The sequence below is a fragment of the Prionailurus bengalensis genome, chromosome E2 (assembly GCF_016509475.1).
Source record: "Prionailurus bengalensis isolate Pbe53 chromosome E2, Fcat_Pben_1.1_paternal_pri, whole genome shotgun sequence".
Lineage (NCBI taxonomy): Eukaryota > Metazoa > Chordata > Mammalia > Carnivora > Felidae > Prionailurus > Prionailurus bengalensis.
Genome location: NC_057352.1, coordinates 19128057 through 19146385, shown reverse-complemented (window position 1 = coordinate 19146385; position 18329 = coordinate 19128057). Strand labels below are relative to the sequence as shown.

The 18329-nt window shown below is 41.9% G+C and overlaps 1 protein-coding gene across 3 annotated transcripts in view; it reads left to right on the top strand.

Moving 5' to 3' along the window:
* The window catches only part of UBA2 (ubiquitin like modifier activating enzyme 2), a 41521-nt gene extending 27142 nt beyond the window's left edge, over positions 1 to 14379 (top strand). The window contains exons 13-18 of one of the 3 annotated variants that reach the window (XM_043599060.1): positions 1436 to 1591; positions 3412 to 3508; positions 7873 to 7978; positions 9553 to 9689; positions 11152 to 11369; positions 12703 to 14379. In XM_043599060.1, coding sequence (XP_043454995.1) covers positions 1436 to 1591; positions 3412 to 3508; positions 7873 to 7978; positions 9553 to 9689; positions 11152 to 11333 — 678 coding nt within the window. In that variant the 3' untranslated portion in view covers positions 11334 to 11369; positions 12703 to 14379. Of the gene's footprint in view, positions 1 to 1435; positions 1592 to 3411; positions 3509 to 7872; positions 7979 to 9002; positions 9690 to 11151; positions 12014 to 12702 lie in introns of those variants that run through there. The other 2 variants (XM_043599059.1, XM_043599061.1) reach the window with 2 other exon arrangements.
* Positions 14380 to 18329: the final 3950 nt, after the last annotated feature.

The window sequence follows — 18329 nt, the reverse complement described above, 5'->3', positions numbered from 1 at the left end:
AGCATGGGAGGGGCAGAGAGAGGGGGAGACACAGAATCCGAGGCAGGCTCCAGGCTCTGAGCTGTCAGCACAGCCCAACATGGGGCTCGAACTCAAACCATGAGATCATGACCTGAGCCAAAGTTAGACACTTAACTGACTGAGCCACCCAGGCACCCCATGAGTCGCATATTCTTCCAACTGAGCCAGCTGGGCACCCCAGGATTTACTTTAAGCTTGGGGAATCTGAGGTTCCACTTTAAAATTCATCTTAGCAGGTGGCCACACTTAACATGGTCATCACAAAGTGAGAAATTTGTGTATTTACTTCTAGTGTTCTTTTGACCTTTGTTTGTATTGATCTTGCTAGTGTTTGCTGAACTTTGTAGTAAAGTAATAATGACGTTAAGTTTGGGACCTTTTTTTGTTTTTTTTTAAGATAAAGAGAGCGTGCTTGTGTGCATGAGCAGGGGAAGGGGAGAGAGCATCTCAAGTAGGCTCCACACTGTCAGCACAGAGCCCAAGCAGAACTGGATTCCAGGAACCAGGAGATCATGAGCTGAGGTCAAGAGTCAGATGTTTAACCAACTGAGACACCTAGGCGTCCCTTAGTTGGAACCTTTTTAAATTTCAGTGCAAGTTTTTTTATCCATTGCAATTTTTAAATTTTTCATTGGCTTTTATTTTTTGTTTGTATGCTTGGGAAATCGTAAATAGGTGCTAATATTGCCTGAAGTACATCACTTTTTCTCTTCTTTATATAAACGTTAATGTTGTAGTCGTCAAAGACAACTTGAAAAGAAAAACAGCACATTGGTTCCATGCATCTGTGAAAATGTTACCATTATTCGGAGAAATTAGCATATTGGTATTTATTATTGGGAGGTTGGCTTAAAATTGGTAAGAATAACCACTAGGAAGATACCCCAAAATTGATTTAATGATATCAGAGATGAATACAGCTAGGCCCTTAATTCGCTAAGTTAGTTTGCAGAATAGTTTATAGAGTCTTCAAGATTTCTTTTCAGTAAACACAGCCTTTCACATGGTCACTAACTGTTAAAGAAAGTTGAAAGAAGATCAGTCTCTTAAAAAGGCCATGATTTTCTTTATGTTTTCTGCCATCTAGAAGGGAAGATTTAAGTCATTTTTAAAGTTTATTTGAGAGAGAGCATGCGGAGCAGGGGGGAGAGAGAGAAAGAGGGAGAATGAGAATGAATGAATCAGTCCCAAGCAGACTCTCCTGTTAGTGCAGAGCTCAATGCGGAGCTCGAACTCAGAAACCATGAGATCGTGACCTGAGCCGAGATCAAGAGTCAGATGCTTAAGGAAGCCATGCAAGTGCCCCTATTTAAGTCATTTTTTATTGACCGTGCAGTAAAGACTGTAGGCTTCAAATTATATGGTATATAAAAGCATAAGATTTCTGGTTTCTGCCTGTATTTTTTCTTCAAAGATTTTTTTGAACAAACAACCAAACCCAAGAAAGAAGCTTCTTGTGCCTTGTGCACTGGATCCTCCTAACCCTAACTGTTATGTATGTGCCAGCAAGCCAGAGGTGACTGTTCGGCTGAATGTACACAAAGTGACTGTTCTCACATTACAGGATAAGGTAAGTGTACAGGCTGGTAATCTTCCACAAGGTTCGTTTTCCTTTCCTAAAAAAAAAGAAAACGTAGGCTCCCTTTTGCGGTATAGTTTAACATGATAACAAACTAAACCACATAATTACTGTGAAAGGCTCTGACTGCTAAAGTGCATTGCTCTGATATTCTAGGTTGCTTTACTGTCTGGGTTCCTACTACGTTTTTGGTCTGTGGTTCCAGAATATGTGCCTCACATCCCAGAAAGGAATAGATGAATTTGGATGGAATATGCACCACAGGTTGTACAGAGGTGACACAGTTTCTTGGCAAGCAAGAGACACTGTTAGCAGATAGTGTGTGAATTGTGTTTTCTGACAGATGGTATCCTTAAATGGTCTAGTAAGGGTCCTGATTTTGGTGTGTTAAGTTGGCGTCTTAGGAAATGCAGCATTTGTGCATCTGGATATACCAGTGGCGCTGTGGAGTGAGGGAAATGGAAGTTTAGTGTGTGGTGTGGTCCTTAGGTTCTTCCTAAATTGGTTAGGTTAGTTTCTCTGTGTTTGGGAAGATTTCCAAAATGGCCTGAATGGATGCTACTTCCTACTTTGGGGATCACTTCAGATTGCTTTCTGATAACGTTCATCATCATGTTTCATATTTACCCAACATAGGGGGCATAGACCTTTGCGGCCCAGGCTGCTTGAGAGGGAATAGCCTTTCTCCCAGAATTGATTACATAGGGCAGATTGATTTGAGCTTACGTTTTGATGGAGAAGCAGCAGGATTTGGTATACTGGCCAGCAGAGGCTGATTGCCCCACCCGGTTCCTTAGGAAATAATTGTAGTTGGTATGTACTCATTCTTGAGCTTAAAGGCAAGTCTACTATTTTTGGGGTAATATGACCTTTAGAGAATTCCCCTGTTATTTTTAAAAAATGTTTATTTAGTTCTTTTGAGAGAGCATGAGCGAGTTGGGGAGGGAGAGAGAGAATTCCAAGCAGACTCCACACTGTCAGTGAACAGTGAGATCATGCCCTGAGCTGAAATCAGGAGTTGGACATTAACTGAGCCACCCAGGCGCCCTTCCCCTGTCATTTCTAAAAGCAGCTAGTATTTCACAGATTGTTATCACTCTTTATCCATCTTGAAATTTATTTTTTTTTAATTTTTTTTTTTGTGTTTATTTATTTTTGAGAGAGAGAGAGAGAGAGAGAGAGAGAGACAGAGCATGAGTGGCGGAGGGGCAGAGAGAGAGGGAGACACAGAATCCAAAGCAGGCTCCAGACTCTGAGCTGTCAGCACAGAGCCCCACGCAGGGCTCAAACCCACAAACTGCGAGGTCATGACCTGAGCTGAAGTTGGACGATTAACTGACTGAGCCACCTAGGCGCCCCTATCCATCTTGAAATTTAAAGAGAGATGGCACTTGGGAAGAGGAAGACTAATCCAAGAATCCGTCTTATAAATTTTCCATCTATAGAACATCTTCCACTACAGGATTGGCTTAGAGACTAAGATGAAATGTGTTAAATGTCTAGCTCAGTATCTAATCTGTAGGGAATACCAAGAGCCAATCAGGAGTTTGCAATCTCCCATTTGGAGGAAGTTTTATCTGAATGTTCTCAGTGGTCAAACATGGGAGTACAAGGTGGACAGCATGGGCATGGAGTAATTGGGTGAATTTCCAGTGCTTTCTGCATGTCCTGGGTGTCCTAAAGAACAACTTGCCCCCTTTCCATTTCCAATGGAACGGGAAAGTATGGGGGGAAAATGTCTGTTTTTTCTTTTTCTTTTTTTGTGGTCTTTAACTACATATATTAATATGTTAAATTTTTTTGTCTTCTAGATCGTGAAAGAAAAATTTGCTATGGTAGCACCAGATGTCCAAATTGAAGATGGGAAAGGAACAATCCTAATATCTTCAGAAGAGGGAGAGACAGAAGGTATTACACGTTGCATTTATTCACTCTCCTCATTTGGGTAGAAACTGTATACATGAAGAAGTAACATGAGTCTGTTCATTGTGCATATTGCTCGGTATCACAGCTGAAAGGGGCAATGTTTGGTCACGAAAGTGCACTCCCTAGGTGGCACTGTCTTGCTGGGATCACCACAGTTCCAGGTGTGGGGACTTCCATATTGTCAGGGTGTCTCAGGGACTGTTTCTCAAGAACCCAGTGCACAGTTATGTTTACAGTGACCATAATGCTCTAGTCCACTAACAAGGACTATCCTTGCCTGGATCCTTGAAGCTAAATTAGTAATGGGAACATTGCCTTGGCCGTTAGGGTAATTTAAGGCTATTAAGGGGTTTTGTTTGTTTTGAGAGAGAGTGCGCATTTGGATGGGATGGGAGGTACATAGGGAGAGGGCAAGAGAGAATCTTGAGCAGGCTCCACACCCAGCTCAGAGCCCACACAGGGCTCGATCACAACCGTGAGATCGTGACCTGAGTGGAAATCAGGAGTCAGACACTTAACTGATGGAGCCACCTAGGCACCCCAAGGCTATTAGGTGTTTTGTCAAAGAGCAGAGAAGCCTTGATAGCCTGCCATAGAGCAGAAAGTAGTACTGAAAATCATTGCCCACCTTTGGCTTTCCACGCTTTCCTTTTCAAAAGTTCAGGCAGGTTGTCATCCCTTTTGTTAATGCATTTGTTGTATAAAGTACAATGCATTTGGTTCTGTTTAAGCTTTCTTAGAATTGGTTATGGTTGTGCTCCCTTCAGACTGTGCTAGTCAATCTTCGTGTACTTAGATGTTCCCACACCTCTTCTGTCACTTTGGCAGCTCATCTCTTTGCGCTGCCATTTTAGTTGATTTCTCCACATCCCCAATTTTGTCATGGTACCATTACTTTGGGCACTGTTTTCCCAAAATAAGATGTATTTATTCACACATTTGTTCATTGGTCATTTATTCAGGACACTTTGTCAGATCCTGATAGGATTATTCAAATGTCAAGCCTTTAAATTAAAACTTAGTGTCAGGATTCCTCTTGGCTGTAGTTTCTAGTCAAGAAATTGCTTGAGATATTAGGTCCTGAGTAATTCAAGACCCTGTTTTGGCTAGGTAGTAGTCTGTTTTAAGAATCCAGTTGAATGTTTAAGCCCCATTTTAGCTAGCTGTCTTCATATGCACATAGAAAGTTTGTCCATGACGATACACTCTCCCTTGGTTCTGGCCAGCTCTTTCAAATGCTTGGGCTTTAAAAATGGAAACTGGTCAAGAATCTCAATGGCTTAAAACTGGTCCTTCTCGGGGCGCCTGGGTGGCGCAGTCGGTTAAGCGTCCGACTTCAGCCAGGTCACGATCTCGCGGTCCGTGAGTTCGAGCCCCGCGTCAGGCTCTGGGCTGATGGCTCGGAGCCTGGAGCCTGTTTCCGATTCTGTGTCTCCCTCTCTCTCTGCCCCTCCCCGTTCATGCTCTGTCTCTCTCTGTCCCAAAAATAAATAAAAACGTTGAAAAAAAAATTAAAAACAAAAAAACAAAAAAACTGGTCCTTCTGAGTAGCACATGTAGCAGCATACATGTGCTACTGAGTACTAAGGGTGGGATTTATTCAAATACATTTAGGGCCCTGTGTTACAGGTATAGTCCTGTGTTTATAATTCGAGAATGAATAAGGCAGTGGTCCCTGTCTTGAAGTACTTTAAAGCCTGGAAGGAGAGGAAAGATGGTCAACAAGTGGATTTACTACAATCTAAGAAATAACTGTAGGAAGAGAGCATACAAGGTCAGAAGCCTTGTGAAGGGGAAGGGTCACAGGAGAAAGGACTCCTGGGCCAGTTCTTAAAGAAGTAAAGGCCCCCTGGCAGAGAAGGGAATGTCTACATTTGGGCAGAATCAGCAGCTGCTATAAAACGCATGAGCTTGTGAAACAACGTAAAAGGCTTTCAGAACGTCCAGTTAATTTGTTTCACTGGAAAGTAGGGTGCTGTGGGGTTGGTGGTGGTGGCACAGCTGGAGGGCTTCGTGTGGCATACATGTGACATGTATTTGTAGTCCTCCCCCAGTGACCTCCTCCCACCAGGATTTATAAGCAGGGAATGTATTAATGTATTTACCTTCTAGCATAGTCTGCAGAGGAGGAGTTAAGCATGTGAAAGAAGAAGCAGGGGGCCAGTTAGGGAGAAAAAACTGAAGGTAGTGAGGGTTGTTTACTGAGGCATAAGCAGATGACAGAGTTGAGATTTGCAGTCAGAGTTTATGGGTCGGCCAGGTGAAGAAAAGTGTCATTGTTGGGCTTGTACAGGACTGTCGCCAGGACTCTGGCTTTGGAGATGATGTTAATTGACCAGGATAGATGCATAGTAGACTACTTTTCTTTCTAACATGTTGGATCTGAAGAGTTTGTAGTTAAGTAGGGAATATGTAAAAGGGCTTGAGGATGGAAGTCTGGGTAGGAGCTACCATTCTCTAAAGGCATTCCAGATAGATGAAAAAGTTAAAATAAGAAGTCTGTAGGGGCGCCCTGCTGGCTCAGTCAGTGTTGCATATCTCGATCTTGGGGTCATGAGTTGGAGCCCCACGTTGGATATAGAATTTACTTTAAAAAAAAAAAAAACCTAAAAGAATTAGAAACTGTCAGTAGTGGGGCGCCTGGGTGGCTCAGTCAGTTGGGCACATGACTCTTGATTTCAGCTCAGGTCATGATCCCAGGGTTGTGGGATCAAGCTTTGCCTTGGGCTCTACACTGTGCATGAAGCCTGCTTAAGATTCTCTCCCTCTCCGTCTCTCTGTCTCTCAGGTGTCCAACTTTGGCTCAGGTCATGATCCTGTTTGCGACTTGGAGCCCCACATTGGGTTCACTGCTGTCAGCACACAGCCCACTTGGGATCCTCTATCCCCCTTCCTCTGTGCCCCTCCCCTGCTTGAGCTCTCTCTCTCTTTCTCTCAAAAATAAAAACATTTAAAAAAAAAAAGATTCTCTCTCTCTCTCTCTCCCTCTCCCTCTCCCCCCTCCCTCTCTCTCTCTCTCTCTCTCTCTCTCTCTCTCCCTCTCTCCCTCTCTCTCTGCTCTTCTCTTCTTCTCTCCTTCTCTCCCCCACTTACTCTCAAAAAGAAACCATCATTAGTTTCTGGGTTTCAAGGAGGGGATCCTTTCTAAGCATTTTCCTTACAAGCAACTAAATAATAACCAACAAAGAAAAAGATTATTAGATTATATAGAAAATTACATACATTTAACGATAACTAGAATTTAAAATACAGTTTACTTAGCATGTGCCAGGCACTGTATAGGTCAACAGGTTCTATATAGCGTGTCCCTCATGGAGCAAATATTCAATATAGTGCACTCTGTTGTGAGGAGAGGGTATAAATTGGGAGCAAAGTGAGGAAGCAGTTTTGTAAATGATACTCGAGTGCTTGTATAGGTTAAGAGAGAGGAGCATCTGAACATTCAGGGTAGAAAGGATAATTAAGGCAGAAAGACCCAACAGTAGGTAGGAGGAGGTGGTGACCTAAAAAGTTGGGTTGGAGGAATTGTTCTTCATGGGAGTATTTTAATCCATGTATCAGGTTTATTGAGTGTTAGGGGGTGCTGTGCTAGGTACTTTGCTGCATGAAGCAGAAATGACATGTGGAAACTAAAACTATAGAGTGATTATTTTTGGGAGTCCCCACTGACTTGTCCTTGAGAAATGTTGAAAATTTGTGTTGAAAAACGGAAAGATCCATTCAAATCAACAGTTTTCTCATGTTTCTGTAAAATTTGCTGAAAAGTGAAGTTGTTGTAGATAATCTCTTTGTAAGTAGAATATATGTTGAACAACTCTAAAAGTCGTCTTCGACTCCTTCAGGATTCCAGATTAATTTGGTTTGAATGGGAGAGTGTCAGAATTTCTCACCGTTTGGGTTTTTTTGCAACAGTTTTAATAGTTGAGCTTTCATTCAGGGCTGAATTTCTAAGTGTCTAATATTGTAGTGGACTAGTTTGCTAGGGCCACCATTCCAAAATATGCAGAGTGACTTAAGTGACAGAAATTTATTTTCTCATAATTCTGGAGGCTCCAGGTCGAAAGATCAAATTATCCACAGGTTTGCTTTCTCTTGAGGTCTCTCTCCTTGATTTCTGAGAAAAATGTTGGATTATGCCCAGCCTGACAGCCTCATTATATCTTCATCACCTTTTTAAAAAAAAACCACTCTCTCACATTCTGAGGTGCCTAGGGTTAGGGCTTCAACATACGAATTTGAGGGGATGACAATTGAGCTTATAGAGGGGGGATTAACCTTTTTAAAGCTAATGTGACTGCTCTGTGGAAATATAACTTTAGTATCTAAATTTCTTTCCAATTTCTTAGCTAACAATCATAAAAAGCTGTCAGAATTTGGAATTAGAAATGGGAGCCGGCTTCAAGCAGACGATTTCCTTCAGGACTATACTTTATTGATCAACATCCTTCATAGGTGGGAACTATTAATATTTTAAGTGTAAGAAAGTATTTGAATATTTAAAGAGTGAAGAAAAAGATGTTTTCTTACCCTTAAGCCCTGCTGTTCACTTGAAACCACATGGTATATTTGCTTGAGTTGGCTACTCAGTTCCTTTGAGGCTTGACCTACAGAGGAATTTGGGGAATTCTGAAATAAAAGGAATAGGCAAAAAATGTTTAAGGGTAACTATCATCAGTGGTGTCTGATCAGAAAGACCTAGAAAAGGTAGAAATCCAAGCATTTGAATAGTTATAATCAGAGATGAGTTCATTTTGATAGTTGAACTAAAAAATCTCAACCATTTTAAAGATTCATTAGAAGAAAGGAAGAAATATTGCCCTCATAAAACACAAATTTAACTTGTGATCTTAATAATGAGATAATGAAAAGAATTATAGATGTTTGAATCACTTTTTTTTTTTAATGTTTTGCCCATTTTATAAAAAAACTTCAAAGTGCTTGCATTACAGAGTATTTGCATGTATATAACACAGTTAAAATACAGATAGTCTTCCATTTTGGTATGTTTACCTGTCAAATAAAGTGCACTTTTGTGCATGCCCATTGACACACCTAATTGCACACCAACTTAGGACTTTGGGCATTATCTTACAAACATGGAGGGTTGCTGCCTGCATCTGATTGTTTTGCCAGTATTGCCATCTCTTTGCAAACATACAGTTTGTGTAGTTGTTTGGAGAATATCACATTTTATATACTTGGTTTATAAAAAGCATAAAATGACAGGGAAGACTGAATGTGAGTTATTAGTAAGTGAGTTATTAGTTTCACAAAGTTAGACAATTGAGTCAAAGAGAATTTTTGCTAGGGTGTGATCCCTAGTCTCAATTAGACACCGTTGGATGTCCGTGGTGTGCTCGTGTTCAAGTTCACAAGAAAAAACAATGAAAGTAGATCTACAGTAAAATGGAAATATCAGATGGTGTCTAAAGAGGAGGCATAATTAGGGTTGTTTTTTTTTTATCATATTTTTTAGCTCCTTGGGAACAGAACCCTCCCCCCTTATAACATAACATGTAAGTCTTTTGTTTGACTTTCATGCATTAAACTTTCATACATGTTTTTGCAAATGTGTTACAAAATCAGGGTACTGCCAGTAAAGATGGTGGGGAGACCCAGAGTCCATGTAACCCTGTTCCTTAAACGCCAGAGTACTTTGGTCAAGATCAGGGTTGAGTGTATAGACTCTTCACCTGGTAGCTAAAGAAATAATGCCTTAAGAGCAACATTGGGCCACAAAGTTTTAGACTCCGTTTTCTGCTCTAGAAGTGGAAGTTATGTAACATTTTAAAAAAACCTTTTCCCTGATTTGAAGGGGCAATGGTATTGAACACTTGAAGTAGAGTTTTGAATTAACAACAGAAATTTGTTGTGTGCAGTGTTATTTTTAATTTTAGCTCTTTGAAAATCAGCATCTGTATATTTGGTGTGTACATAGTAAATGCACTTAGAGCTTTGAGGAACAGTGTCTCTCTGGTGTGCCTTTGTCATGGGGTCCAGTTTTATAGTGTCCGATTATTTTACAGTGAGGACCTAGGGAAGGATGTTGAATTTGAAGTTGTTGGTGATGCCCCAGAAAAAGTGGGGCCCAAACAGGCTGAAGATGCTGCCAAAAGCATAACCAATGGCAGTGACGATGGAGCTCAGCCTTCCACGTCCACTGGTGAGTCATGGCCCTAGCCAGCCAGTATTTTGTTAATTAACCCACCAAGCAAGACATTATATAGAAACAAACTATGAGTATTTTATGAATTTTACCGTAAAAAAGAAATCTGTAGGATTGTTAAAGGTGTAGATTGGTTTGGCATTGGTTGTTTTAATTCTTATGGAAAATAGGAACTACTATTTTTTGTTAGTGGGCTTTTAAAACTAGAAGTGTCGGTGAGTTTACTAGTGTGTGAAGACAGTTCATTCTTAGTAGTAGTTTTGGATTTTGTATGCTTGTTTCCCTCTAAATAGGGGAAGCAAATCAATGCATCTCTGTTGAGTGAACAGATGCTCGGTAAGTATAGAATTTTAGAATTTCACAGTTTCCTGAGAACCGGTATGACTTTGGTAAAGTGCATCAGGGACTCTGTTACCCTGAGTTTTCAGTGCTCAGTGCTAGTGCTTGGTGATTTACTGTGCTCGGATTTGGATGTTTACTACCTGCTCACATCCCGCAACCCTCCTCTCTTCATTTTTCAGTCAGGAAACTAAAGTTAACTTTTTTTTAACCCCAAGTTTTTGGTGTTCTTTGGAATATGGTTGTTCTTGGTTCTCCTGTCCTCTCAGAATTTTAAAGATGAACTTTGAGACTAACTAGAGCATGGCCCACCTGTGAGCCATGGGTTCATGACCTTTTTTCCCCTCCAGAAATGGAAAAGTCTATCATTCTCCTATGAGGAAGGGACTATGGTCATTTTTAAAAAATCATAATTTGAAATATGCATTGATTGATCCATTACCATGGGGTTTGGGAGGCTTTAGCCATGAGTAAGATAGGCAGGTACTCTGCCTTTGGTTTGGCAGGGGTAGGATGGGGGGTGGTACACAAAACCAACTGTAGTGTAAGGTTAAGAGCATGCACTATAGAGCCCACTGTGTGGGTTTGAATCCTGGCCTCGACTTCTGCTGTTGTGTGGCCTTGGGCAAGTCAGTCTCTGTACCTCAGTTTCCTTTTCTAGAAAACGGATAATATTATTGTCTTCTTTATAGGGTTGTTGTGATGATTAAATGAGTTGTTATATGCAAAGTGCTCAGAACAGTTCCTGGCACCTTGTAAGTGCTATGTATATGTTGTTGTTGTTGTTTTATTATTATTATTACCACCGCTACCAGTATTAGGATATGCACCCTCCCCTTTTTTGTTGGAGAAATAGAAACAAGGAGCTATAATAATTTGAGTTACATAATGCTTGTTACAGTTTTTTTGTTTAGATTAGAAAACAAAAATAGGTGCTCATTACAGAAAACATTAAAACAGTACAGAAATGTATAATGTATAAAGTGAAGGTTCCCTAAGGGCAGCTATTCTTAAGTTTGATGTATATTGGAAATGCTAACTTTTCACTTTCATAAAATGTTAGTGAATCACTAGTAACGCCCACACTTTTAACCATTTTTTCCTTTTTTTTTGAAATAAGCACAAGAGCAAGATGATGTGCTCATAGTTGATTCAGATGAAGAAGGTCCTTCAAATAATGCTGACATCAGTGAAGAAGAGAGAAGTCGCAAGAGGAAATTAGATGAGAAAGAGAATATCAGTGCAAAGAGGTCACGCACAGAACAGACAGAAGAGCTTGACGATGTCATAGCATTAGATTGAACAGAAATGCCTCTAAACAGAACCCTCTTAACTGCAGTAGGTCATCTGGGCAGAACCAGGTTATTTGTTATGTCCTTTGTTCCAAAGGGAAAAAATTGACACCGTTGACCTGAAGATGATTCTGCTCCCTTTGAAAGCATTCATTTTGCTAGAACAATTAGAAACATTGCAGTATGCTGTATTGAAAGTAGGATTATAGTTTTAAAGCCCTTTGAACAAAGTGTGTGCATAACCAGTCATGAGATAAAACACCACAATGCATGTTGCCTTTTTAATGTAAATACCCTTAGGTATCATTTAACAGTTTTAAAATATTGTGGTTTAGTAAAGTTGATACCTGGTTATAAATATTATGCCTTTATTTTTGGTTAGAAGAAGAATTATTTTTAGCCTAGATCTAACCATTTTCATACTCTTAACTGACTGAAACAGATTCAAAGAAGTATCACGTGCTATGCATTGAAACTTGTTTTTAAATGTTAACTGGCACTATGTATATTAATGTAAAACAATGTTAATTTACTCAAGTTTTCAGCTTGTACTGCCTGGTATGTCTGTGTAAGAAGCCAATTTTTGTGTATTGTTACAGTTTCAGGTTATTTATATTTGGTGTTTTGTAGAACTCAAATACGACTACACTGTACTTATGGACCAAATAAATGGCATCTGCATACTTGTTATACGAGCCTGCAGAGTTCACGTTTCTGCTGCCTTATTGGGTTTATATACTACTGCAGGCATGCAAAATTCTTCCCTTCTAAAAAACTAACTCATAATGGATGTGAAGGTTAAAAATGACCTCCACGGTTTGCCATAGATGAGTACTTTCTAAAATAAAATTTTTAATGGCAATGTTGCTTTTTAAGTTTGGATTGTAAACAACTGGCCTTTTGTTGAGAATTCATTTAAGTGGTCTTTGCCTAGCCCCAGTAACATAGAACCTTGGCTTTGAGATTCCAGAGCAGGGGAGAGTCTTCTCCATTCTGCAGTCTTCCCTGGGCTGCCCCTCCAACCCCCAATTCATCAAAGTCCCTTCTTGAGTGTACCATTTAGAGCCCAACTCCAGCATACAGATGTGGCCAGACCAGCACTAGATGGATCAGCACCTATGTCTCTGCCCAGGACCTTAGAGTACCCTGGCCCTTAGGGTTCTTCTCTCTTCACACAGATGTGCCTTGAATTTTCAGATAATAGAAACCCCCTGAAGCTGTTTTCCCCCATTCTGTACCTTGGCCGTTGGTGGTTTTGACCACAGTCAATTCAAATCTCAAGTTGATAGCTCATTGTTTTGTTCCCCTTTGTGTAATTCTTACTCTGCCATCTAGCTTATTAATTCTTACTCCTTGTTTTATATCATTTGTAAATTCAGAATGTAATCAAAGCCTTCAGAAAATCATGTTGAACAAGACTCAGCCCTCAGGAGCATGCTGCTTGATGCCCACAAGATGGACTGACTTCCAGCCTTCAGTACAGCAGTGAGCAAGCTGAATCCCCACCTACAACTATAGGAGTCTGTGAGGTTCACTTTACCTTTAGATTTTTAGAAGATGTTCCATTTTCCTCCAGGAAAAAGAAAATCTCAAAATGACAAAACTATGTAACAGGCAATAATGAAATATTCTGGAATACCACCTCTCAGATATGTTTCAGTTAACTGGTTGGTCACTGGTGATCATGGTCAGTTTGGAAATTCCATTCCTAAAACCTCACAGTGCCCCTTTAGACTCAACTGTCCATGTGTTTTCAGCATTTTGTATATGTATGTTCTTTTCCATTTTAATGTACATGGCAACGAGTACCAGTTTGATCTGTAGAGATACGCTTGTTTTGGGAGACCAGTGCATTTTGTCTCTACAACTCTGTTACTACCTTTTCCAGCAGGGTCTGTCCCTTTTCTACCTGTTTCAATAAAATCAGGGTCAGCAAGGCAGGTCCAACACAGAGGTATTGCCCAAGTAGACTAAGCAGATCCAAGCTGCCTCCACATACCTGGAGCATGGAGACACTCTAGATTTGGCCTTGTGTTCATGGTTTTCCCATGTGAGTTTGTCTTCTCAGTTGAGGAGCCAGACGCAGAGCTCGTCAAGGGTCTTTCCCCAGCAGCTCTATCCTGAAATAGTCTGACAAACCATCTTCCAGCCTTAATGGGAACGGTCTGGTGACTCAAGTTTACCTATGTAGCCTGTTGTCTCAAAGATCAATCTGCATACTTGGCATGTATGAGAGGATTCAGTGTTTTAATATAGAATAGCCTGACCCCTTCATGAAATAACCAATCAGACGGACATCAATGGATGCCAGAACCTTTTGCAAAAGGCTGTTGAACAGAATCTTTACATAGTGCTCAAATGTTGCTATAAAGATAATTTGCAAAACGAAAAAATCAACCTTTGATAACGGACTGATCTGTCACCGCTATAAACCTGTCTTCAAACCTAGCATCAATAATGGGACAGCTTGATGTGTGCTTCATAATGAGATGATATGAAGAATACAACAGAACGTAGGCAAAAAAACCCATGTTAACCTGAACTTAATCCACCATCTAGACCTGACTTCCAGCTGACAGGAAATAGAGGGGGTAGAGGAACAAACCAAACAACATTAGGAGACAACTACAGAATGTGGGACATTCTGGAACTCAAGTGCAAAATAAATGACTTTAACAATTCTTGTGACAATTGGAAATGGAATAAAGTGATAATGGAATTATTTTCTTAGGTATAATAATGTACTTATGGAGGCTACTGTCCTTATTCTTGGAATATTAGGAATGAAATGAAGCTTCATAACAACTTTTAAATGGCTCAGCAAAATGTATAATAAAGATAAAATTAACATTTATTGAATCTAGGTGGAGCCTGTATACATTGTTCATTGTACTATCCAACTTTTCTCTGAAAACTTTCATAATAAAGGTGGATATATATATATATATATATATATAGTCTGTATTTTCCTTTTGAGCCTATGTGACTTTCAAGTTTTGTAATGAATATATTCTATGATTTAAATCAAAAAGGCAATAAAGTTATTAAAAATCTAAGTTGGCATGAGAAAGTGTTGCAGTGATTCCTGGGTCCAACATTTATGAAGTCCTCTGGGTCCTTGTTGCTAGGCTGTGACTTAGGAAGAATTCTCTTTCATTTGAGTCTCCATAGAATCAAGATAGCCAAGTTGCTCCCGGTAGATTAGTGGTTCGCTTAGAAGTTGTAGAAAACATTTGGTTCATAATAGGTGTTCCTGTTCCTGAAGATTGCCCATCGGTAGCAGGCGTCTGAAGGCATCTGGAGAGGACTTGCTCTGTGGCCAAGGAACATGGGCAAATTTAAGCTTCCTACTAGCCTTTTGTAATCTATAGAAAATGGAAACTTAAAAAGTCAAAGCAGGGAAGGAAGGATGATGGCAGATATTTCTAGTCATTGTGTCTTGGGGAGGTGGTAAAGGCCTCCCAGCATCTCCATTTTGACCATTTCCAGGAGGATATATTTAGAGAAGTATTTTTATAGACGCTTTCATACTGGGAATACATTATTTGCATTCTGCACACAGAAGGAAGTTTTTTTTTTTGTCCCCTGCAACTAATTTAAAATAAATTCCAGCCAAGAGTTTTGAGAAATTTTTGAACTGCTCTCACTAAAAAAAAATCAAGTTGAACTACAGGATTATGATGATGCTGTGCAGTTTGATTATATTCTGAAGATACTATGTTATTCTGATAAAATAACATTTTGGGGAGTTTTGCTAATTGTCTCTGACTCAGCTTTAAACATTTTTAATCTTGCAACAAGTGATGACTTACATAGGCAAAGGCTCAGAAAAATTTTACTAGAATGTGCAAATGCTCCAGGGTCCTCAGGCTTTTACTTTAGAAATCCACCAACGGGATTGCCTGGCTGGCTCAGTCAGTAGAGTACGCTACTCAATCTCAGGGTGGTGAGTTCAAGCCCAATATTGGGTGTAGAGCTTATTTTAAAAAACAGGGGTGCCTGGGTGGCTCAGTCAGTTGAGCATCTGTTGATTTGGGCTCAGATCATGGTCTCGTGGTTTGTGGGTTCAAGGCCAAAGTGGGGGTCCTCGCGAGCCTGCTTGGGATGCTCGCTTTCTTCCTTTCTGGCCCCTGCTTGCCTGCTCACGCTGTCAGGAAAAAAAAAAAAAAAAAAAGATCCACCAACAATTCACTTTCTCAGGTCAATCTCAGAAAAATGTAGGCATTGTGTACAGTGTCATTCATTCTATAAACATGTATTGCATCCCTGCTCTGCCGTGCCACACTGAGGAAACCTTGACAGCCTGTGTAGAAACCTTTGAAAGCAGTAAGACACTAAGGACTATTCACTGAAACTCAACTTCTTAGAGAAACTCAACTTAAGGTAGCAATAGGCGGTAGGATGGGGATCTGAGGACCCACATCTTCTGTGTTGTCCGGGTTCCCAGTTGGTCCCAGCATCTGCTTCCAGCAGCACTGAGTCATGAACACCAACCTCAAGCTCAAAAATGTGATACCAAAAGCTGTTGGAATCAACATTCCCAAATGCTCCCCACCCCCTGCCCCATGGAACTGCAGACCTGCTGGGCTGTTTGTTTGCCACACACAAAGTTTGTGTATAAATGCCCTTTCCTGGGTGCAGGATAAGGTTTCAGGACAAGAAAGGGAAGGTCCTTCCAAGGAAGGACCAACTGCTCCCTGATGAAGGAAGGAAGGAAGGAAGGAAGGGGAAATTATCACATCCTAACCCTAATTCTTAGATTGGGGAACCAAGCCTGTCCATGGCTTTGACTCTTCTGTGCCTCTGAAGAGGCCAAAGGGGGATACCAGGACCAGGGGAAATTGGTGGACTCAATCTGATCGAAAAAGCTGGGCCTCAAAGGAGGGGATGGAAAAATCTCTTTGGGGACAGCTCCCAGTACATGCCCTCCCAGTAGAGAACACACACCTTGGGTCTGGTGCTGTGCGTGGGAAGACTGGCCCCTAGGAGCTGAGCTGGGAGAGGTACAATTGGGCTTCAAGTGAAAGATTTCCTGCTGCTCTCCCTAGGAAGTACTATTTCACAAGGGTAAAGACTGCTGCAACCTGGAGGAGGGAAAGAAGAGTGGATCCCAGCAACTCCTCCATGTGGAGTTTGGCTGTGTGCCGTCCCTCTTCCCTCAGAACCCAAGTTAGACAGCCACACTTGATTGGCATCTGAATGTGTCCCAAGACCGTGGGGAAAAAAAAAAACTGACTTGTGTCTATAATTGGGGTCCAGACACTACAGACAGATAAGGGGATCTGATGGAAGCCAGATTACAAGGAGAGACAGGAGAAGGATCTTTTTGTTGTTTTTGTTTAAGGTTTATTTATTTTTGAAAGAGAGCACAAGCAAGGGTAGGGGCAAAGAGAGAGAGAGAGAGAGAGAGAGAGAGAGACAGAATCTGAAGCAGGCTCCAGGGCTTGAACCCACAAACTGGGAGATCATGACCTGAGCCAAAGTCAGATGCCTAACTGACTGAGCCATCCAGGTGCCCCAAGTTGAGCGACTTTGGCTCAGGTCATAATCTCATGATCTCGTGGTTTGTGAGTTTGAGCCCACATCAGGCTTGCGGCTGTCAGTGCAAAGCAGGCTTTGGATCCTGTCTGCCTCTCTCTGCCCCTCCCCTACTTGTGCTTTCTGAAAAATAAATAAACATTAAAAATTTTTTTAAAAACATTTCTTGGAACATTACTGCATAGAGTATTTTTGTTTGTGTATGACACCATTAATACCACCAAATTGCTCTTCCTGACAGGATGTGCCAACTGACACTCATACCAGTAAAATATATGCAAGTTTCACCACGTCCATTTTTAAATAGTAATGTGGTCAGTGAAATGTGATACTTCATTGCCGATTTAATTTGCTTTTCTCAGAGTGGAGATCATTTTTCATGCAATGATATCCTCCAGATATTTGCTCCCCCAAACACTTGCATCCACGTGTACCTGCCCTCAACACCGTGAGCTTGGCTGGCGGTGGGTGGCCGGGTGGGTTGGATTTTTGCAAGATCTGAGAGGTGCTGGGGAAGAACTGCTGGGTAAGACACTGCTCAAACGCCAACTGAGGAGAATGGCGCTCCTCATCAATGTTGAGGCCGGACACGCGGGTCAGTCTGCACCGACACAATTCCCCATTCAGGCTCCCTGCGCCCAGCGACACCGTGGGCACCTTCCTGAAATCCTCTGAGCAGGGAGTGCCTGCAAAAGTGAAAAGTCTTCCACTCAAGGTCGTTTTCCGTTTTCCTGAATCCACCGGGTCTTGACAGATGATGGTTTGCTTTTCTTCTCTACAAGCTGTTTGAAATATACAAGGACAAGAACTCTGTAGCTTGTGCTTTGGGGAGACAAAGCACTAGTTAGCTCTCGTTCACTGCTCCTCCCTCCCAATGTGGTCCCTGAGGCCCCACTCCTTCCCAGTACCTGTGGCAGCGCAGGTGATTCCAGGAGCCTCCTTGGTGCCTCACCCGGGGCCCCTGAAGGCAGGTGCTGGAAAAAGGGAGTGTCCTCACAGCTCTTCGTGACTGCCTGCGGTGGCCACATCTGGGGCTCACTAGCCCACTGGATTAGCCTGAGGCCTGCTTCCGGCCTGGCCTGGCCTTGGGGGCCTGCGACCTGTCCCCAGCCAACCCTGGCTCCCAGCACTCGGCCCCTTCCCCACTAAGTAGTCGGCGGCTCCTGAAACCGATGCGCAGCCGGTTGGCTGGCTCCGGGACCGGCTGGGTGGGGGTCGAGGGGTCACTCGAGGTCCTGGGGGCGCATCTGCACGCGACTCAGTGTTCCCATGGGTCCTGGGGCAGGCGCAGCGCTTCGGCCCTGGGCTGAACTAGTCCGGCCCAGCGCCTGAAAGTGTGGCGGCGCTGGTTAGTGAGATGGGAGGATGTGGGAACCGTTTGTCAACTGCTCGTATTTCTTATTCCGGCCGGGACTGGGGGAGCCGCCTCCAGCTCAGCCCGCGGGAATGTGGGACCTTTCCAGAGGCC